We start from the raw sequence: 24,305 nt of genomic DNA, 5'->3' as shown, positions 1-24,305 counted from the left end.
CTGCATCTATATTCTATACCTCACTACCAAATCTGGAAACCACTGAGGAAAAATACCCTGCACAGGGTGATTTGTTTGTGGTTGCATTCTCTACATGGTGACAGCTGATCTTACTACAGGGTGACTTTTGTAGTTGAACTCTCCATATAGCTACTTGGTTGTAGCTGATTTCTCTATGATGTGACTAGCTGAACTCTACAGGATGAATTTTGGAGCCAGTCTCTTTATTATTATGTGAATAAACCAAATAGTTTTTCTTATAATATTCACTTTGTGATTCTTGTAGTGAAGACGACAATGTAAGCCCTAAAGCCAACCTGCAGGTAACTTTGGGGCTATACGCATACAAAACAGCTGATATCTATGCCAAAACAACCAAGCTGTGACAAAGGTGCAGCCCCTTAGAGATATTGTGAAATCAAAGGTGGCAGCCAAGAAATGGCTGCAATATAATGGCAATCATTTTAATGATTATAAAACTAACATCCCTGTATCCATTTCTTGGCTGCCACCTTTGATTTCTCAATCTTGTCACCCCGGATTGTGGATACTACACCCTATTTCACAGCTTGGCTATTTTGGTATAGATTAGTGATTTAATCCCATACTATAAATACATACACACTGCTATTCAACTATACACAGAGCTAACTATATTTTGCTGAAGTACGTAAGCCACACAAGCTATTAGGGTTCAGTCATATGCAGCTACACAAATGTAGCAAATCCAGATCTAAAGTATCTTTTGAAAATTGCAACTACATGAAAGCTGGCCAGTCAATTATAGATTGTAATTGACAACTTTTAAAAGGATTAGTCATTTTGTTCTTCTAATTCAATGTAGTCAACACTTTGCATAACAGTGTATTATTTGCAAAATACCACATAGAAATAGTGTACAGATGTTTAGTTAGGTATTGGTTCAAACAAAGAAACAAGGTTGTTATGATGTGCATTACTTTTATGTAGACTTTAGAATCAGACTGGTTGGAGGCAGGTCACACAATGAAGGTAGAGTGGAGATGAACTACAATGGTGAATGGGGTACAGTGTGTGATGATGGATGGGATGATACTGATGCTGGTGTGGTGTGTAGACAACTGGGATTTGGATCATCAGGAACAGCCATTGGATCAGCTTCCTTTGGTCAAGGATCAGGACCCATCTTATTGGATAGTGTGACATGTTCTGGTAATGAATCAACACTGGCCAGTTGTGGTCACTTTGGTGTTGGCATCACAAGATCTTGTACTCACAGAGAAGATGCTGGAGTGAAATGTAGTAGTGGACAAGGTTTGTGTAATGAATAATCTGACAGCCTCTCCATTAAAATTGATTTTATATCTTGTTCAAGATAGGTATACTCTTTCTAGCATGCAATTACTTTGGCCAATTAAACAGCAGTTTTTGTAGCGTTAACCTTGTAGTGTTTTATAAAGTTCACAAGCTGAATAACTCAGTAAGGGGGGACATTTTATGATATACATACATAATCATATAAAGGTAGGTCATCAACTTATGGTGAAACCAGAGATCTCAGATCCCAGGTGTTGTGGCTCATGCCTAGACTGCATTGCATGTTGCTTGGGATCAAGTCACCACTGGGTCTGGGATTTTTCTGCATTCTTCACATTCTAGTTACATGTTTCTGACTCCCTGTATTCACACGCTTTAAGCCTTCTCATAGGTCCCTGGTGGGATAACACTTACAGAAAACAGATTGATTATTCTAATCATTCAAGTTATATTTTGTTCATGTCAAGGTATCATCCGCTTTTTAGAATATCTATGTGATATAGTAAGCCCAGTTGTATTAATTGAAATGCAGATGTACATACTCAAAGCTTTCATGCCCAAATTTTAGGAAATGTGTATTTCTGTCTGTAAACCTGTAGCATTCATGAAGCCACCCCTGCCTACAGTATCTGGATCATGCATTGCTGTCTGTGGACTATATAGCCATGCTTATCAGAATTACTAAGGTTTCTACCTGCTATGTGGAACCATACTATGTATCAATTGTTTACTATCTGTTTGGATAGCTACTCAGTACAGATGACCCTTCCTATGCTGCTATAAATACAGCTTTGCACACAACATGACCAGAAAGTCAGACTACATCACTCATTGTCTCTGCCAAAATTTGCTTATAATGCCTGCCTCTGCTTTAATTGAACTGTGTCAGATCCAGGTCCCATCCAGATTACTATTTGGGTCAACTGTGTTAGCAGTAGTGATCCACTTTCAATTCTGGATAACATCGACAATATCTATCTTGCCAGTTAAATACTGGTATTGGTCATCAGACTTTTGCCAACCAATTAGCTCAAAGATCACCCAATTACCTGCTAAATTGGCTGAACATAAATTATACTCTAATAGAACAGTCAGTTACTCTAATAGAGCAGTCAAGTTGCTTCTAAAAAAGTGCACTTAATGGGTCTTTAAAACGAACAAAAAAAATATCTCATCGGAGAATAGGACCTATGCCCTTCAGCATTGTATTGTGTTATGCACCTTTCCAGCTACCACATGTTCACACATTAACGAAGTGACTTCAACAGCTTTTTAAGATGTCCTGCAGTATGATTAGAATTATTGTGTTCATTCACTTCCTTTTTAATTTCAATCCCAGTATAACTCATGCACTTAATGCTTTCTCTGTCCCTGTGCAAAATTCCATACAGATGCTACTGCTCATAATTTTAATTATACTAGTAGATAGCTATATATTTAGCTATATAATTTCATATTTTGAAATAATTGTATGCATAGATAATATAAGACTGTAGTTGTAATACTTGTATAATATAACTGGAGGGACAGTTCACCCACAGACCTTCAAGTTCTTTCAAGACCTTCAAGTTCTTTCAAGACCTTCAAGTTTCTTTTTTTAGGTTAGGTAATACAAAGGCTGCAGCACATGTTGCTGTCAGGCATTCAGTACTGATCACTATAAAGCTCTAATAATTCAAGTAGCTGCTAAAGATAATAAGAAATGTGGTTAAAATTACATCATAAATAATAAATAAATAATAATTAATGTTTGAGAAAACTACGAGGCCTAGAGACACAAACTAACCAGGGATTGATTCGCCTGTTAATGAAGGCACAAACGTATAATTGTTGCGCCTGTTCATGCTGATGACTTAAACGTATGTGAAATTCTATATAACGCCCAGTACCACACCCATGCTTTAATTTCAGATTTCAAAAGAGAAGATTAGCGAACTGCTGCGAGTGATTGCAGGAGAGCCAGAGGCCACTTTACTCGAGACTACAAGTATGTTTTAATGTTTCTAAGCTGTTTTCATGGTGCACAGTGAGTTCCACGTTGCCATGCCAGGTGCTAGTGGACACGCTCCGTGTGATGAACAAGGTTAAGAGTATGTTTTCATGTTAACATGATTGTTTGTTGTGTATTTGTACCATTTTGTATACCTTTGTTCATCTTTTACCTGGCTTCAGCTAGCTGAATTATTTCCATCTCCAGTGTTCAGTGCTAATAATACATTGTTGCATAAAGTTCTACAAGTGCATCTCCTGTATGTTGTACAGTATTGTGTTATGCATCATTATGTCATTGCCACACCATTGATGTACTGGCACTCAGCTACCAGTAGTTTTGCATTGGGCCTGGCAGGGCATTGTGTGGAGAACGCCAACACAGCTGCAAGCAATGAAGCTTAAAAATCAATTAAAAATCAGTATCAAGAGTAGCAGGTCCTCACAATTGTTATTGCATAATTTATGTTTACTGTATGTGCTACTGTGTATGTGCATCTTTTCCATCCACACACACTGTTTGTACATGCCCCATTTGTAGATTGTCCCATTGGTGGTTGTGTGTGACCCGGGCCTAGTATTAATAATAATAATAGCAATTCACATTTTCTGGTAATCATTATTATTACATAAATTCATAATATGTGTGGCTTACCAATGATGCAGTTTGCATGGCTTTTTTGTGTCAAAATATTCATCATTTGAGCATTTAAAATCACTGGGATGTATGCTCCCAAATCCCCTATCTTGGTATGCTTACACATGCTGCATGTTTACCATTGTTATATATAGTGTCAGGTCATGTCAGATCAACTTTGACTTTGATCTGACAAAATGTCAGATCAAAGAAAGCTAGTTATAATCTGCTTTGCTGGTAGTGATACAAGGGGACTGAACTGAAGTTATGCTAATGTATGGGTTTTGTAAAACCCTGTTTTGGCATGTTCTGCTAATGTCTTATCACGCTGGATATTATTGTATCTTCATTTTACAGATATTAAGTTGAGGCTGGTAGAAGGCAGTTCATACCATGAAGGCAGAGTGGAGGTGAACTACAATGGTGAATGGGGTACAGTGTGTGATGATGGATGGGGTAGAAATGATGCTGGTGTAGTGTGTAAACAACTGGGATTTAGATCAGGAAGACCTACTAGAAGAGCTTCCTTTGGTCAAGGATCAGGACCCATCTTATTGGATAGTGTGACATGTTCTGGTAATGAATCAACACTGGCCAGTTGTGGTCATCTTGGAGTTGGTGTTACAAGATCTTGTAGTCATAGTGAAGATGCTGGAGTGAGATGTGCAATAATAAATGGTTTGTATAATTATATATGTGTTCATTTATGTACTGGTTCAATCTACTGCACTACTAATATTATATGGTTTACTTTATAAAGATGCATAAACTTTTGATTATGTCTGTGTGACTGATTTTGATACTCTGCTGTATATGTATGCATCATAAGATGTCACAGAGCTATTATTGCTATTGCAAATTTCTTTCCCAATGCAAATCTAGTACCAATAATATTCAAGGAAAAATTAGAAGTTTTACAGTAAGTTCAATTAGGGATCATAGAAATTAAAGTACTGAGACAATGGAGGTAGCTGCAGAAGTACTAGTGAACATTTATTCCCTACACTTCAGACTATAGCCATGACTGAAAATTTTCCCGCTAGTGTATCTGGTGTAGATGACCTCCCTTGTTTCACTACTTTTTTATTTCTATGATCCCTAAACTACTACTCTTGTTCTCATGCTTGTTATTATGACAGATGAACCCATGCATACTGTATCAAAAGGTTGAATAGCACTTAATATGCCATAAAATTAATTTGCATCTGGATGCACACCCCAGTGAAAAGTGAAGAGGTAATTATGCTTCATTTTTAGCTCTGTTCAGCCTGTTACATAATGTTTCAAATGACAAGAGTGTTGCTGCAATCAATCCAGTCACATTGGAATGCTATATGGATGATGACCTATATACAGTAGCTAGGCAGCTGAAGCCATAATGCAGCTACCAAGAATTGACACCTTGCACTGTCAGCAAAAAGAAATGAGACTTAAAGGAGGACAAAGGTAAGTCCACGGTGTGCATACTGTGGTATGTCAAAAAGGCACCTGTCGGGCTGAAGCAATGTCTAACAGTGAAAAATCAAGACCATAGCCTTAGTCATTTTTAAGTTGCACTACAGTAGTAAGTAAGTAAGGAAGCAAGCAAAGGAGTAAGTTATACTAGTAAGTTGGTCATCAGCTGAAAATTTCAAAAGAAATTTCTTAGCAACTTATTGAAAGTGTTTGGGTCAAACTGAAGGCAGCTTTTGGGTTGTTTATAGCTTAATAATACTGCTAAGGCTTTATGTGAGGCGGGTGTCTGGTCAATGTTTTTTTGTGAGAATGTGTGAACCTCCATGATCCCTAATATACAGTACTACTATACTATATGATACAGTATATGCCTGTCTCTGAGACACTCAGTTTTATTGCCTATTTATACAGTTACCATTTAAAATATTTATGGTGTTAGATATAACTTCAGGCTACATGTACCAAATGTTTACAAGTTTTGCAATAATGTTTTAGAGCATCCTTTCTACAAGAAGTTTACAGCTGTGTTTCCCACCATTTTATATAGTTTTTTGATAAGGGGTTGATGCTTCTTAGCACCCTCATTTTAAAATTTATTGCTACACCGCTGCCTCAAACTGAACAAAGCTAGTTTGTCAGATCTATGCTATACAACCAGCAAATTGTTTTTGGTATTGATATTGTAGCCATTAAAGGGCCAGCACAGCCTGACACAGCACAGCCTTCAATTGTTGTACTTTGAAGCCTAGATGGTGCCATCCCTACCTCAGTGTGGCCACTTGTGATGGTGCTACACTCTTAAAATTTTCATTGTCAATGATGATAAACTTAATTAACAGTTGGCTGCTAGTGTATAAGGAATACTCTAAAAGTATAAAAATCTAGCCATCATATTAGTTTCAAATGAAAAATGTGTTGGCAACAGAAGACATGCATTGAACATAAAGTTGGAACGTGTTTGTTTATGCATTCTAATTCTGGTGACAGTAATTTGTAGTATCATAATTGAAAACTATAATGGTTATGGCTTTTGAGGATGCACAGTTGTACTTCCTTAGTCAGTTCCTTTATCTCAATATACAAGTTAACCCTCTGCCACTGGATTATCATATTATAGTGGAACCTCAATTATCCGAGCCCCTTGAGACCAAGAGTGGTCCATAATTCTGAAAAGTCTGTATCTCTGAAACTGCATGTGTAGTATTTCAACTACCTTAATACAACAGTCACTACTCTAATAGAGCAGTCATTTTCGTTGTTTGGTTAACTGAGAATCCAGATACGTGAGATCTGGATAAATGAGGTTCCATTGTACTTGTACACAGACATACCATACATGTAGTTGAGTATATGGGTGCTTAGCGACACTTTTTTACAGACTATAATAATAGAGTAGTAGTATTGCATCATTGAATCTAAAACTGTGAATTTTGTACACTGTAACTTAGCTGTTCATAAATGAAGCTTCAATTACTATAGCCATATTTTATGGAAAATTGTTTTACTTGTACGCATACTTTACTTTTATGTAGAATTTAGAATCAGACTGGTAGGAGGCAGTTCACACAATGAGGGTAGAGTGGAGGTGAACTACAATGGTGAATGGGGTACAGTGTGTGATGATGGATGGGATGATACTGATGCTGGTGTAGTGTGTAGACAACTGGGATTTGGATCATCAGGAACAGCCATCGGATCAGCTTCCTTTGGTCAAGGATCAGGACCCATCTTATTGGATAGTGTGACATGTTCTGGTAATGAATCAACACTGGCCAGTTGTGGTCATCTTGGAGTTAATATTACAAGATCTTGTAATCATAGTGAAGATGCTGGAGTAATTTGCAGTAATGATTTTTGTAAGTGACTATAAAGACAATGAGTAACAGTATTTTGGCAGATAATTTACTATTAGTTGCATTTAAATAATAATCAGATGTCAAGAACCAGGATTAGAACTCATTGGTTCTTGACGTCTAACTTATTTAGACTTCAACTCGGTATTGTACCTTGAGTTGACAGCTGCTTGTAAATAAGAAATGTATCATCAATTACTAGAAACAAGCCGTCTACACCTCCCTATAATTTAGCATGGCTGTTGCTACCCATTTAAACACTCATGTGTTCCCAATATTACAGGCGAGTGCTATGTTTCAGAGTTACAACTAATTGTACTACAACTCGTTGTGCCTTGGCAGCTGCTTGTAAACAAGACGTTGGTTAATACAACAAAGCCCATTACACCTCACTCGAATTAGTACAGCAGTTACTAGTCATTTAAATACCCATGCATTGCCAATGTTACAGGTACGAAATTGCTATGTTTCGTATCGCCTCAGAGCATGGTCTCTATTTGACATGAGCGTGGCACTATGAGATTTAGAGACCCCATTTTCAGCCAATCAAATTTCATGTCAAACTTGTTGTAGTCTAAACACTATATATAACCCAGTCTAGGAAAACTGGTCCTATTGCTGATGTCAGCAGATTCAAATTGGATTTTTCACCCATAAAACAAAGCCTAATTTCACTATCAAAATCAACTAGACTTGAGTGGTCTGGTTTTGCTGGCTGCTTTTCCAAGCCCAGGGTGTGATAAACGCTACACGAAATACTTCGAATACAACAATTGTGTCACGTGTTACATATGCGCATGCGTATATTCTAATATGTTACATCTCCCTTGTTGTTTGAGTGTGCACTCATACGGTTACAACAAATTGTGCATTATGGTGTTTGCATATTAGAGTTCAATAATCTGTGTCGGTGTATCTTGATGGCTTCCGAATTGTTCTCTGTGATCTGCGAAGTTGTAAATGGGGTGATGGGTTACTGTCTTGTTCTGCTGGTATTTCCATCTCAGCAGTGTCATTGTAATCAGCAATACTGTCCTCATCCAGCCAGTTATCATAGCTCTGATTAGCTGTGTAGTGGTGAGATGCATCCAGACTGCGAGGTGCTGGTTTTAGATGGCGTCTGTTCCGACGGTACTTTTGTCCACTTGGAGTATTGACTATGTAGGAGCGAGGTCCATCTGCACTAATGGCAATAACTGTTGCTGGTTCCCATTTCCCTTTTGCTCTCATCATGACTGTGTCTCCTACTGTTAATGGTTTGAGAGTGGCTGTGTGGCGGTCATAGTAAATTTTTTGTCGTGTTTTCCTTTGTCTGAGTTCCTTACGAACAGTCTGTGGGTTGATGAGTTTAGGTTGCAGGAGTTTGGCAGTGGTTGGAAGTAGAGTCTTTGTCCTTCGGCCCATGAGCCTCTGTGCTGGTGATCCTAATGTATCGGAGATAGGTGTATTTCGATATTCAAGTAGAGCTAAGTATGGATCTCTTTTGCTTAGAATGGCTTTCTTAATAAGGTTCTTAGTTGTTTGGACAGCTTTCTCTGCCATGCCATTAGACTGTGGGTAGTGTGGACTTGATGTTAGGTGCTGGAATCCATAATCTTGTGCGAACTGCTTGAAAACGGCACTAGAAAATTGTGGACCGTTGTCTGTTATCAATTTGTCTGGGATTCCATGCCTGGAGAACTGTGATTTACAATGTGTAACAATGTGCTTACTGGTGGTTCCATTTTGGAGCAAATTCACTTCAATGAAACCCGAGTAATAATCAACCATAACTAGATACTTTTGGTTGTTGATTTCAAACAGGTCGGCACCAACCTGAGACCATGGCCTGGTTGGAATCTCATGCGATATCATTGGTTCCTTCATATTGTTTCGCTGGTGCGTACTACAGATATGGCAGTTTGCAACAATGTCTTGAATCTGGGCGGCCATCCCAGGCCAGAACATAACATCCCTTGCTCTTCTTTTGCATTTCTCCATCCCTAGATGTGAACTGTGAATATTGTGCAGCATCTCATGCCTCAAATTATTGGGAATTATGACTTTCTCACCTTTGAATATGATGTCATTGCAAATTGATAGTTCATCACGGTAGTTCCAGTAGGGTAAACAGTTTGCTGGCACTTCTTGCTTTGTCTCTGGCCAACCTGTGACAATCACTGATGCTAGTTGTTGCAAGTGTGGGTCCTTTTTGGTTTCCTCTCTTAGTTGGTCTAGCTTTGTTTCGGAGATAGGCAAAGTTTGTAAAATGTTGATGTCAAATTTCTCTTCTATTGATTCTCCACATTCTGGTAGGAAAGCTCGTGATAGTGTGTCAGCTAATACAAGTTGCTTGCCTGGTCGGTAAGTAACGTTGAGTGAATACTTTTGTGTAGTCATTATCATCTTCTGTAGCCTTAATGGGGCTTGGTGGAGAGGTTTTCTTAGGATTGCTTCAAGTGGTTTGTGGTCGCTTTCTACCTCAACATCAGGCATGCCATAGATGTAGTCATGGAATTTTGTGCAGCCAAATACTATAGCGAGCATCTCTTTCTCAATCTGAGCATACCGTTGTTGAGTGTCTGTAAGGGCTCTTGAAGCATACGCTATAGGGTGGTCATTTTGGAGAAGGACAGCACCTAGACCCTTGGAGCTGGCATCAACTGAGAGTTTGACTGGTTGCCTGGGATTGAAGTATGCAAGAACAGGAGCACTGCTGGCTAGGCGTTTTAATGTCGAAAAGCTTTGTAGGTGTTCCGGATGCCACTGCCATTTTGCATCCTTTTCTAGCAGTGCTCTAAGAGGTGCTGCAGTTTGTGAGAGGTTAGGAATGAATTTGGATAAGTATGTGATCATGCCAAGGAAACGTTGTAGGGCCTCTTTGCTTGTTGGAGGTGTCATATCATTAATCGCCTGTGTTTTCTTGGGGTCTGGCTTCAATCCATCTTTAGTCAGGACATGTCCCAGGTAAGTGATTTCTTGTTTCTTGAATTGGCACTTAGCTTTGTTCAATTTCAGGTTTCGTAGGCGAGCTCTGTCGAGGACTTTAATCAGCCCAGCATCATGCTCAGCCTCAGTTGCTCCCCATACAAGAATGTCGTCAACCACAACCTCCACGCCATCAATGTCTTCAAACATTTCTGTCATCACTTTTTGGAATACATCTTGTGCAGATGATAAGCCAAATGGAAGGCGTTTGAACATGTAGCGACCAAATGGGCTGTTGAATGTGCAGAGCTTGGCACTTTCTTGGTCAAGGCTGATTTGCCAATAGCCTGAACTGGCATCCAGAACTGAGAAGTAGGTGGCATTTGGCATCCGCGTAGTTACTTCTTCTATAGTTTGCATGGGGTAGTGCTCCCGCTGAATGGCTTCATTAAGATTACGAGGGTCAATGCAGATACGTAAAGAGCCATTAGGTTTGATTATTGTCACCATGCTGTTCACCCAGCTTGTAGGTTCAGTGACCTTCTCTATTACGTCAAGGCTTTCCATACGTGCAAGCTCTTCTTGGATCTTTGGACGGAGTGTAATGGGCACACGGCGTGGTGGATGGATTACTGGTGTTTTTATTGGGTCAATCCTTATGTGGTAACGCACATCTGTGACACACCCCAGTCCCTCAAACACATCATAGTACTGTTCAAACAAATTAGCACGACTGTTACCAACAGTGTCTATGCGTTGTACAAGGTTCATTTCAATGCATGTAATGAGTCCTAGAATGTTTGGAACGTTGTGGTCCATGACTTCAAATTCGACAAGGTAATTCAGGTCTTTGTATTGGCATGGTATTTTAGCCTTGCCACAAGTGTGTAACTTATGGCCACCAAATGCTACTAGGCTAGCCGAGGATGGTTTGAGTGGGTCCTTGCACACTTGGTAATATAACCACTGAGGTATCACATTGCATTGGGCGCCAGTGTCAATCTTGAAAGTGGTTTTCTGTTGGTTCATTAAGATAGTAACCGACCAGTCCTTTACTCCGTGAGCCTGTCCGAGTGTGCCGATAAACAGATCATCACTGTCAGGTGTCTCTCTTTGGATACTGTAGTTGTGTAGTGGTTGAGTTACCCTTGTGCGGCATACTTTGGCAAAATGGTTTCTTCGGCCACATTTTCGACATTCTGCTCCAAATGCAGGACAGATTTGTTGCTTGGTGTGCCAACCTCCACATCGGTCACAAGATACCTTTTGAACTTGTTTGCTCTGAGACCGTATTCCATGAATGGCAGGTAGACCATTAGTTTGGTCACCGGTGAACAGCTTCATTTGGGATGATGTCGTTTCATTTGCCCTACATATGTCAACTGCCTTCTGCAAAGTTAAATCAGGTTCTCTGAGGAGTCTGCTGCGTGTTTTGTCACAGTGTATGCCACACACTATTCTGTCTCTTATTAAGCTGTCCTTAAGATCTTTCAACTCGCATGTTTGGGCTTTGGTCTTGAGGTCTGTGACATACTGGTCGATTGTTTCTCCGTCATGTTGGTCGCGCGTATTGAACATATGTCTTTCCCACGTGATGTTTCTCCGCGGCACACAATATGCTTCGAATTTCTCCAGTATTTTTGCTGCTTTATTTTTGTCACTTCCATCTTCCCACGAGAACGTATTGTAGACTTCTAGAGCATCGGGTCCGACCACGTGTAGTAGAGTCGCAGCTTGGATTCCTTCGTCTTTCGAGCTGAGGCCACTGGCAAGTGAGAAGAGTTCGAAACGTTGTTTCCACTTCCTCCAAGCATCAGAAACGTTACTGCCATCCAAGTCTAGCGGATCTGGTGGCGTTAGCTTGTCCATTCTGACACCATGTGATAGACGCTACACGAAATACTTCGAATACAACAATTGTGTCACGTGTTACATATGCGCATGCGTATATTCTAATATGTTACACAGGGGTGATCTGTACGTGTGGTTTAGGGCCTTAATGGAGCTCTGGTCACCCTGGGGATGGCTGTATGTGACTGTACAGCTCTGTGGTGTTGAATAAGCACCTCTGCTGTGAATTTCCTTTCATTTTAGCCAATTTTGAGACCTGAGTGGCCCATAACTTGGCCTAATTCATTCCTATGCCTTCCATCTTAATTTTTTAAACAGCCTCTTGCCCTCCTTCTGGGTCCCCACCTCCTCCCCTTGTGGAGCTCACCTGATACAGCCAACCATGGTTTAAAAACTATCTAAAATGGCAGGAAAAACTTAGTTGTTGGCTACTTGCACAGTGGATGCTCTGATAGGTAAGGAATTGGTGAAAATTTAGTGCAAATAGCTTCAACCATTGACAAGCTACAATACGCTAATTACTTAAAACCTGACATTTCTCGATACTTTTAAATAGGCGATGAGACCAGTTTTCCCAAACTGGGTCACATATATAACTAACGAGCATGGCATACCTGTATATATATATATATATATATATATATATTGGTGAATCAATTCACAGAGTATAGGAACACTACATGCTACGTTTGAAATAGGATATACTTTAAATTTAGTAAAGATCACATCTTGTGCTGTGTCACATGCATGATTAACAATGTTACATATATTAATTTTGTATGCTGTAGTTATGTTTCATTTTAACATCATTTTTATCTAGTTGTTCCACTAAGAATTCATAATATAGAATCAAATAACATTAGACAAGGAAGAGTGGAAGTGTTCATTAATGGTATATGGGGATTAGTGTGTGCTAATGACTGGGACACATTTGATGCTACTGTGGTTTGTCAAGAGACACATTTGGGAACTAATGGTACAGCTTACCAAGTGACTAATAATGGTAGTGGAACATTGTGGTTAAGTGGAGTTGGTTGTGTGGGAAATGAATCTCATCTCTCTCAGTGTCCACACAATGGTATTGGAGTAATGGGTAACTGTGATCAACTGTCAGGTTTTGCTGGAGTGACATGTTTTGGTGAGACTGGTTATAGCTTTTACACTTACATAAATTAGAAAATAATTTGCAGGAGGGCTACCAGTTATTATCTCATCACATCAAAATCAAACAGTGGTGATTCTTACTGGCAATGAAAGTGCAGCATTTACTTGTCTTGCTGAAGGGGAAGGTTTGTCATACTCATGGCAAAGACAAGGATCACATTTACCTCTCAGTACTACAACACATACATTAGTAATATCAGAAGTAAGAGAAGAAGACAGTGGTAACTATCGGTGCATTGTAGAGAACAGGTTTGGACAAGTGGCATCTGATTATGCTTCACTTAATGTTACAGGTATGCATAGCAGGTCATGTGGTTGTATGTCATGTGGCACCATCCAGTGTGTTGTGAACAAGAATAGCTAATAGAAATGTGGTATTTTGCACCTTACTAAAAATTTATTACCATAGAACTACTAAAATACAAGTTTCATATATAAAGTACAGTAAGACTAGAGCTTTCATTTATAAAGTAGAAACTGAAGGAAGTTGACAACTGAAAATAGTAATGGCTCTGGTTGTTACACATACACACAAACACACATGCACACACACACACATGCACACACGGTTTTTCCAAAACAAATACAGAGACACAGTAATGATTTGCATGGTAAAAAAAATGCTTACCACAAATAAAAAGGTATGATCACTATAGTGAGTTATTTACATGTAGCAATGGTTTTGCAATTGTCCTTGTAATTCATGTTACCTTTATAAATTTTCACGGTCACATGACAAGCTTTCAATTGATATTATACTAGTGGGGCAAAAAAATTGTTAATTTTCAACAAGTAGAATAGGGATCAAAGATTTGATTTTGAAAAAAACTGCGTAAACAAGAAGTAATAGGGATGATAATCCACAAAATTCTATGCATCATCAGTTCAAAGCAAGTTATTTGAATAGTGTACACTCAATTTGCGATTCCTATTTCAACATTTTAACAAAATTTAACCACAAGTTGAAATAGGAATCGCAAATTGAGTGTACACTATTCAAATAACTTGCTTTGAACTGATGATGCATAGAATTTTGTGGATTATCATCCCTATTACTTCTTGTTTACGCAGTTTTTTTCAAAATCAAATCTTTGATCCCTATTCTACTTGTTGAAAATTAACAATTTTTTTGCCCCACTAGTTTCATGATTTTTTTCATGTCCATGCACATGGACTACTTCTTAAATATACGTTCAACAGTACATGATTGTTTAATAAAGAAACCCATTGTAATATCAACTGGCAATAAACAATTACATAAATAAGTTTAATAAACAATTAGTTAACAATACAGTTAACAATACAGTAAACAATACCACTTTCCTTTGACGAGTAGATAAATCCACTAGTGTGACCGTTTACTGCAACGAAGCGGTGCGAAATCTCAACACGAGTAAAACACACGCTTGACAAAACGTGGTCGACTCCAATTAAAGTGCTGAGTATACGGAGTATCCCGCTTTTTATTTTTCAATCGCGTACGGAAGGGACACACCCCTTTTCAATTCGAAATTTACCAGTGTGTTCCAATAGCTTACAAGCCTTGTTATGTCGACTCTTAGCTGGTAAACAGCTGAAGAATATAATAGAAAGTATACACGAAAGGCGTACAGTAATAGTTTAAGTGACGAGGTGCGGGCCACACCCCCTTCACTGTCTCGTAATGAAGGAAGTCTAAAACCCGAGTTTCAGTGAACAATAGTTATGTTTAATGTTTAGTGTGATACAACTTGATGCATTTTAGTCCTGTGAGCTAAAGCAATGGAATTTTAAACAATTCTATATTATCATCTGTATGGCTTCTCGATCGAATGGCGTCTCGAAGAGTGATTCTTGCTCTATATCTCGCAATCGCATTAGAGAGGGAAGATTTTAATACCACACAGACCTGGGTACGAATGTTTTTTAAATACGCCATACGTTTTTAGGGCTAATATCTACTTCCTACGAGCTGTAGGCGCGCGAAACAAGAAAGAAAGAAGAAAGAAGAAAGAAAGAAGAAGATGGAGAATCTAACCATTTTCAAAATTTTAAAAAACACCTAAAACCATTTCCCTTACTTTTAATACTTGTTGGCTAGTGTTGTAAACACAAAAGAAAGGTCTAGAATGTTTTAGAAATAAAATCTAAAGCCCGGAAGGCTGCTTTTGGCGTGCGTTCTATTAGAGTGTTTTGAAAAATTTCTGCCTGATCCCTATTATGTACCACTACCGTGGTACATGATATAGACTTAATATCCATACTAAGTCACTCACCTAATATAAGACAGGTCAGTTCTTTGAGAAACGTGGATGATCCCTTACTCCTTGATTCATATTCTCCTGGGCCCTCGTTTCTTGTCAATAGCTCCTGTTACATCTAGTGAAGCCCTTTAAATGCTGGGACTGTTTATCAAAAGCAGTGCTTTGATACGAGGAAAGTACAAGTGACTTATGAAGCTTAAAAATATCCCATGTTGTTATTATGGACAATTAGGCCATACAAACTTACAACATGAAAACATGGTATAAAGCATTGGGAGTGCGCATGTGTTCACTTCTTTGATATACTGTTTTTTTGTAGATGCTCAAGTGAACATGAAACAGCTATAGTTAGGGATTGTTTCCATCCCAATATTTAATAATGGTTTTACTATCCATTTCTTGACATTGTAGCCTCCATCTTTTCGAATGTATAAATCTGCTCTCCACTGTATCAGATAGAGTTGGTGATGTTTATGACTTTGCATATAGTTAAGGCAGCTATATTTCTACTTTGGAGTTGAAAACCAGTTGGCAAAATTTAATACAACTGTCTGTGCCATCGCCTCTGATTTGCCATTATTGTTTTTGAAATATGCACTCTATTTGCAATGAAGTTGGTGAATTATATAACTTTTTTTTTGGTTAGTATTACCACCAGCTGTTTTGATTACACCTAACATCACTACTGGTGAAGTGTTTAGAAGTGTTCAATTCGTTTGCTCGGCCACTGGATTTGGAGACCTGTCTTTTGCCTGGTACCACAATGGTTCTCTACTACAAACATCCAATAACAGTATAGAGAGTACTCTTACTATCAGTAGAGTATTACCACAACACCAGGGGATATATAAATGCACTGTATCATCATCATATAGGCAGTTGAGATCAGATACATATGCTACATTGCTTGTCAATGGTAAGTTCTATAATTTTATGTATAATATTTACAACATAATGCTGTCTTCTTAGCACCCTCCTTCAGTGCTGATGTTGTTTTAAGACAAATCAGTTCTAATCCATCAACAAACACAATAAGTGTTTCTCTTCCAATAATTGATGATGACGATGGTCCCATAAGGTGAGTATGCTAAACATCAACTTGCTGCTTCATCAATAATGTAGTAACCTGAATCACTATTACTGGAATAAACTACTCAAGCATTATACACTAGGATTTAGCACACTCTTAATGTTCTCTATATATATGGCACTTAATTTAGACCTATATTCATTCTTAATGTGACACCTTTCATCACTTAAGTGCATGTAGAATACCTTAATACTGGATCTATCTGCATAATATTAGTTTTTCAATGTTTAGCCACTACTTGATTGTGATAAGCTCAGAATCACTGGAAGATACAGAGGATATAGAGGACATGGAACTGTTACCAATTGGTCAAGATAATGATCACCCATACTATGTCACTGCCTCTGTGACATACAACATATCCCTCCCATTGGTCACTATTGGTAGTGGTAGTGACACTATTGATCCAGTTACTGGAAGACATTTTTATAATGCTCCACTACACAAGGAACAGACATACTATTATTTCATCAGAGCATACTCTGCAGCTCATACTAGTGAAGTAAGTGCATTTGGTAGTAAACTGTGAACATATGTATTAGTTTGGTATTTCAAATTTAGAAACCTTTCTTTGGTACTAGCAAGCTATCCTCTCAAATTAGTAAGTTCTTGAGCTATTTTCAACTGTACAAATGAATGTTTAGGTGTGTGTGTACAACAAACTAAGCATCACCATATAAGACTTTACTCCTGAATATAGCTGATAGTAAAAGTAATTCTGTGTTATTAAACTTTACAGGAATATTATTGAATGACTCTACAATCAGACTAGTGGGTGGTAGTTCATATTCTGAAGGAAGAGTAGAAGTGTTGTACAATGGTGTATGGGGAACAATATGTAGTGATGGATGGAACAATGTCAATGCTGAAGTTGTCTGTAGGACACTTGGGTTTTCAGGTGCTAGTACATTCTTCTCATCATCATCTCAATATGGACAAGGGAGTGGTTCAGTATGGTTGGATAATGTTATGTGTAATGGAAATGAAGCCAGCTTGGTGGAGTGTATCTATCCTGGTGTTGGCATAATAAGAGATTGTACACATGATAAGGATGTTGGTGTGAGGTGTAGTGGATTCCAGGGTAAGAATATATACAATTTGTCTTAATTTAAATATGAATATGAAACTACGCTAAAACAGCTAAGCAATATAAAAAGGGTGCAGTCCTCAAAAATCCTGGGTGATAAAAGTTGTGAAATCAAAAGTGGCAGCCATGAAATGGCTGCAATGATGTGGATGATAATAAATTTTAATAATGGCCTTTGTGCATTAATAAAATTTATTATCATCAACATCATTGTAGCCATTTTATGACCTCCTCCCCACTATTATTAACACTTGCTATTAGAGTATCTTGGTTTTTCATACAAAATGTGATAAGCCCTTTAAACAAAGAAAGAAATTAAGTCGAATTTTGAAGGTTCATATTTCACCACTGCATTAAGCAATCTTGCTCAAATCTGGTATGTGGGGTGCAGTATAAAATGATTCAAATTCGAAAGGGAGCACGGAGCAATGTATGCGCAAAAATTGTGTTTTGTTTCTTCATGTAAACATACTCACAGTGTGGCATGCTGGCGTTCTTGGTAGCACGATGCGCTACCGTGTGTCTTGATAAGTGTCCATGGGCATGTGTTGATTGACCAACATTGGCTTGATGCGTATAGTGCTCTGACTTTAACTATGTAGCACTCGATGTTTGTTTTAATTCAAGTATTTAATTTGTCACCTAGATATACCTGTAAGACTGGTAGGAGGTAGTTCATGCAATGAGGGTAGAGTGGAGGTAAACTACAATGGTGAATGGGGTACAGTGTGTGATGATGGATGGGATGATACTGATGCTGGTGTGGTGTGTAGACAACTAGGATTTGGATCATCAGGAACAGCCATTGGATCAGCTTCTTTTGGTCAAGGATCAGAATCCATTTTGCTATCTAGTGTTACATGTTCTGGAAATGAACCTAGTATAACCAATTGTGTACATCTTGGACTAAATGTTACTAGTTCTTGTAGTCATTCAGAGGATGCTGGAGTGATTTGTAGTGGAAATATTGGTTGGTAGTACAGCATATCTATAAACATATGCATAATATGTGTTGCTTTTTTGTTTTAAATAAATTTCATATTTAAAAACTGTACCAAATTTTTTACCTTAAAGTTTTTATACTGCTATAACTAGGTAGCTATCTAACTATGTTATTCCTTTAAGATTCATAGTTTCCATTACTACCTTTACACCTCAAATATTAACATTGTAGAGAAGCATTATTTTCCTACTACTGCACCAGTACTCCTAAAAATTAGGATACTCTTACCCTGCATGTACCTGGCTAGTTGTTTGAGCTGTAGGCAAGTATTATTACCTATTTCACTTGTAAACATGTGCGATCATCTGCTGTTATGAAAAAGAGAAGTCAAATTTGTTATTAAAAACTCTAAGCTAAAAATAAATGCACGAAGATAAGCAATTACACTATTTTAAGAGTGTTATAGCTCACCAGACAAGATTTCACCTCACAGATAGAGGTATCCATGACCTTCAACAGTATCCAGTGGCCAAGAAAATTCCTATAAAGATTTTCACCATTATAGATAAATTTATTGTCGAGGTTGGCTCTATCACGAATGATTGCATCCGAGCAGTTAATGGGTGGAAAGTGGCAGATTGGGAACAAAATGGATGCAAATTGTTAACAGCTAGTTCTTCAGCCCGGCTTCATTCAGCTATTCCAGACTATAGGAGCTGTAAACTTGTGCTGTATTTGCTGACAGAACTTGTAGTGAACTATAGTGTTTTCTTGTGGCCCACAATAAGCTAACACTGCTGATTTGGAGCTTGCTTAGTGCATTGCATTACCTCTTCAAGCATATACAGGCTAATAAGGCTATTAATAATCTTTTACTAATCTTCCCATACATGTAACTTTATTATAAAACAATTCCAACTTGTAACAGATTGTAAATAAACAAACTTTAGTCTCTAAGTAGTTGAGTGATTGCATCATCCTACTTACATAAACGCTTGTGCTAGATGGGATTGGCGTACTTTCAGCACTTGTGCTGTAAAGCATTAATAAATAAACTAGTGTCCATTTGGTTCCACTTGGGGTACTTAGAGATAATGAGTTACTTTCTAGTATTCCTATGGATATAATTACATGAAAAATAACAAGGAGAAAACATCCTTACCACCTGGTAGACTCCTGTAAGCGTTCGAGCGTATATCGGATGGCTGCAGGTTCGAGGCTACCTAGGTCCAGTCATGGATTTTTTCTCCTTTCTCCAACTTTTCAAACACACCTTAAGTAGCTAAAGTCTTTGAGCAGGCTGTAGGACCAGGTGTCCTACAGACCTTTGCAGTAAAGCATTAATAAATAGCAACCTACAGTACACACAGTTGCTTAGATTTTAAATTTTGGGGGTACAGTCATCAGTTTTACTATTTTATTTCTAGAGAATGACATCAGACTGGTAGGAGGCAGTTCACACAATGAAGGTAGAGTGGAGGTGAACTACAATGGTGAATGGGGTACAGTGTGTGATGATGGATGGGATGATACTGATGCTGGTGTGGTGTGTAGACAACTGGGATTTGGATCATCAGGAACAACAGTGTATTCAGCTAGTTTTGGTCAAGGATCAGGACCCATCTTATTGGATAGTGTGACATGTTCTGGTAATGAATCAACACTAGCCAGTTGTGGTCATCTTGGAGTTAATGTTACAAGATTTTGTAGTCATAGTAGAGATGCTGGAGTGAGATGTACTGGAGTTGTACCAGGTATACATTCACACCTGCGGATCCTACTCAAAGCATGAAAATAAAGAATAGTGCGGCTGCTAGATGGAAAATTGTCTGACAAAATGTGCACCCAGTCATTAATTACCAATTAGGAAAGATATCATTACAATTTGCTATGTATATGTGACCCAGTTTGGGAAAACCGGTCTCATCGCCTATTTACAAGTATTAAGAAATGCCAGTTTTAAGTATTAAGTGTGTTGTAGCTCGCCAATGGTAGAAGTTATGTGTACCAAATTTTCACACGTTTTACAACAATTCCTTACCTTCCAGAACATCCACTGTGTAAGTAGCTAACAGCTAAGTTTCCTACCATTTTAGATAGATTTTAAACCAAAGTTGACTGTATCAGGTGAGCTCAGGGCAAGAGGCTGTTCAAAAAATTGAAAAGGAAGGCTAAGGATGAATTAGACCAAGTTATGGGCCATTCAGGTCACAAAACAGGCTTCAATGAAAGGAAACTCACAGCACAGGTTTTTATTCAACACCACAGAACTGTACAGCCACATACAGTCATCCCCAGGCTGACCAGAGCTTCATTAAGGCCCCACACCACAAGTATGGATCACCACTGGGCTTGGGAAAAGCAGCCAGCAAAAGCAAACCACTCAAGTCTAGCTGAGACAGTTTATTCATGTAGCTTAGTGTTCTTGGTGAAAAAAATCGAATCTGCTGACATGGGTGTAAGACCTGATCCAGTCACATATATGTTCTGCTCATAGGCAGCCTTAAATACTGGAAATAGGCCACTTGCCTGGACTGACGGAAGCATGGTGCAACTCCATTTTTTTCAACAAGCTTAATGGTTAATAAGGCTAAGTAGTGAGGGTACATGATATGTTCCTAAGGCTGCCAACCTTATGTGTAGTATATCAAGGCTACATTTAGTGCGCTTAAATCACAGCGTCAGATGAAAAAAACATATTAATTGAAAATGTCACTTATTCATGTATCAAAGCATGCATATGGTTTATATCATCCATGTGGTGGTAAGGAAAATATCACACTGTTGTGTAATGAAATATCTACGTCCTAAATACTAGTTTTACTTATGTGTATCTCCAGCAAATCATTTTAGTCACTAGACTGTCCTGCTATTCAGGGTACGTTATGTAGTTATTTTTGTGTGTTATAATTTTCTAGTGTTACCAGTCAGAATCAACCACACAGGACTACATACTGTTAGACAAGGAAAAGTGGAAGTGTTCATTGATGGTATATGGGGATTAGTGTGTGCTAATGACTGGGACACATTTGATGCTACTGTGGTTTGTCAAGAGACACATTTGGGAACTAATGGTACAGCTTACCAAGTGACTAATAATGATAGTGAAACATTGTGGCTAAGTGGAGTTGGTTGTGTGGGAAATGAATCTCATCTCTCTCAGTGTCCACACAATGGCATTGGAGTAATGGGTAACTGTGATCAACTGTCAGCTTTCGCTGGAGTGAGATGTTTTGGTAAGACTATACCTTTCTCTTTAACATAAAATAATTTCTTTAACATAAATAAAATAAATAAACTATTTCACAAATTATTTCAACTACATATAAGCATGTGTCACTAGTGCCAATTATTTGCCTACAAAGTTTGTTTATAAATTGTTTCAGGACTTTTGTATGAGCCATGCAGCTGGGTGGGTAAAAACAATGGACCCGACCTGGGACCTGAAGACCCACAGAAATTCAACTCTTCTTGGAATTTTATACACTTCACAGTATTCTATACTTGTACTAGGTACCTATGCAAGTAGTCTTGCATGGCAAATCCACTTTTCCCCCTCACAGCGTCTCTCACCTCGGTCTCACATGATGTTTACACCAATTAGAAATTATGAGCACCCCTGAAAAAGTGTCTGAAGCTGACTGCATTTATTATAGGTCACTCACTATTTCACCAGAGTATTTGTTTACACAATGTTTCTAAACTTTAGTAGCTAGGTGACATAATAGACTAGCATGCTCATTGTGCAGCAGACAAGCAATTACTAGCTAAGCAAGTTCCAGCAGTTCTTCATACGTCATGGTGCATTTGCACAATGTTCCTAAACTACTCTAGTAGCTAGGCAGCATAATATACTAGCATGTTTACTGTGCAGCAGGCAAGTGGTCTATAAATGCAGTCAGCTTCAGACACTTTTTCAGAGGCGCTTACAATTTCTAATTGGTGTAAACATCGTGTGAGATGCCGCGAGGGGGGAAAGTGGATTGGCCATGCAAGACTACTTGCAAAGGTACCTAGTACAAGTATAAAATACTATGAAGTGTATAAAATTCCGAGCAGAGGTGGATTCCGCGGGTCCCAGGTCCTTGGTCCCTGGATCCACTGTTTTTACCTACTCCTTACGGGTGTAGTTTGTTAGGTAAAGGACTGGATAATTAGCAGTATTAAAAGCTTTCTGCTACACACTCACAGCATCTTCATGATGCATAAACCACAAGAAGTAATTATACTTTACAAGCAGGACATTAAAGTTTATTAATTTATATGACTAGATGATATCACCATAACTGAACATAACTGAAGCATTCAATAATAAGACACATGTTATAACAGATGGAATGTTATACAATTATTCATTTGGCAAATTCTTTGTATACATTTTAAGCCATAACCTTAATGATCACAAAATTATTATCTTGTTGCTCACGTACATGGTTATTCCATACAGGAGGTGTACCAGTTATCACATCACCACCTCAAAATCAAACAGTTGGGATTCTTACTGGTGATGAAAGTGTGACATTTACTTGTCTTGCTGAAGGAGAAGGTTTATCATACTCATGGCAAAGACAAGGATCACAATTACCTCTCAGTACAACCCATACACTAGTAATATCAGGAGTAAGAGAAGAAGACAGTGGTAACTATCGGTGTATCGTGGAGAACAGGTTTGGGCAGGTGACATCTGATTATGCTTCACTTAATGTCACAGGTAGGGAGTTAGGTGTGTGTACATTATAGTTGTAGACTTTTATATTTCTCTACTCAGTATCACCACCAGCTGTTTCAGTTACACCTAACATCACTACTGGTGAAGTGTTTGGAAGTGTTCAATTCATTTGCTCAGCTACTGGATTTGGTAACCTGTCTTTTGCCTGGTACCACAATGGTTCTCTACTACAAACATCCAATAACAGTGTAAAGAGTACTCTCACTATCAGTAGAGTATTACCACAACACCAGGGGATATATAATTGTACTGTGACATTAATACAAAAACAGTTGACATCAGACTCATATGGTACATTAGTTGTCAATGGTAAGAACAACAGCATTACATAATTATTTTATCATTACATAATTTTACTTTTGTATTTACTTTTGTAGCACCTTCATTCAGTCCTGATGTTGTTTTAAGACAAATCAGCTCTAATCCATCAACAAACACAATAAGTGTTTCTCTTCCAATAATTGACGAAAGAGATGGCCCTATAAGGTAAGTATATTATGTTGGTTTATATCATTATGTACACAACTGAACAATATATAGTAGTACATTGTATTTGAAAGTTACAAGAGATGAATCAGTTAAAATAGACTACATTGAATATTCAATAACATGCACAGTGTAAACTACAGACGGAAGAATCATTTAAGGCTGAATTGCTAGCACAAATTTCTGGAACTATACTTTGTTGCAATATACATGCTATTGTCCCTTTAAAATGTGCACATTTTTTACTATAGAAAATATTTTTTGATGCTATACTAGTGGGATAGATAGAAATAGAATAATAGAATAATATGACTGGTATATTAGGGTATTACTGACTGCACTATTAGAGTATCTTAAGTGGTCTGGTCAAATGTAGAGCTGTAAGATCATTCCCAATCAGTCTGGCTTTGGACTTCTAATCGTACTGTATAGTAGGGATCACAAAGGAGTAGGAGCGGCCCACAAAATAAGATCACCCAAAAAACAGCCTCAATTTTCTTGACGATGATGAGGCAGTATTGGTTTGGTAAAACTAAGCCCAAAAAGCTTTTAGATTGACCCGAAACGCTTTTGAC

General features: G+C 38.2%; 1 protein-coding gene across 1 annotated transcript in view; it reads left to right on the top strand.

Annotated features, from left to right (window-relative positions):
• Window positions 1-24,305, top strand: part of LOC136261185 (uncharacterized) — a 149,807-nt gene that overhangs the window by 57,755 nt on the left and 67,747 nt on the right. Inside the window, exons 16-31 of the mRNA XM_066055159.1 lie at window positions 970-1,293; window positions 4,280-4,600; window positions 6,910-7,233; window positions 12,809-13,126; window positions 13,179-13,445; window positions 16,042-16,311; window positions 16,365-16,473; window positions 16,717-16,987; window positions 17,047-17,086; window positions 17,225-17,566; window positions 18,219-18,542; window positions 19,943-20,269; window positions 21,434-21,751; window positions 22,963-23,226; window positions 23,284-23,553; window positions 23,622-23,730. Of these exons, the coding sequence (XP_065911231.1) occupies window positions 970-1,293; window positions 4,280-4,600; window positions 6,910-7,233; window positions 12,809-13,126; window positions 13,179-13,445; window positions 16,042-16,311; window positions 16,365-16,473; window positions 16,717-16,987; window positions 17,047-17,086; window positions 17,225-17,566; window positions 18,219-18,542; window positions 19,943-20,269; window positions 21,434-21,751; window positions 22,963-23,226; window positions 23,284-23,553; window positions 23,622-23,730 (4,198 nt within the window). The remainder of the gene's footprint in view (window positions 1-969; window positions 1,294-4,279; window positions 4,601-6,909; window positions 7,234-12,808; window positions 13,127-13,178; window positions 13,446-16,041; window positions 16,312-16,364; window positions 16,474-16,716; window positions 16,988-17,046; window positions 17,087-17,224; window positions 17,567-18,218; window positions 18,543-19,942; window positions 20,270-21,433; window positions 21,752-22,962; window positions 23,227-23,283; window positions 23,554-23,621; window positions 23,731-24,305) is intronic.

This window comes from Dysidea avara, chromosome 7, assembly GCF_963678975.1.
Source record: "Dysidea avara chromosome 7, odDysAvar1.4, whole genome shotgun sequence".
Taxonomy (NCBI): Eukaryota; Metazoa; Porifera; class Demospongiae; order Dictyoceratida; family Dysideidae; genus Dysidea; species Dysidea avara.
Note: the sequence above shows the minus strand (reverse complement) of the source record. Positions and strands in the feature narration are given on the sequence as shown.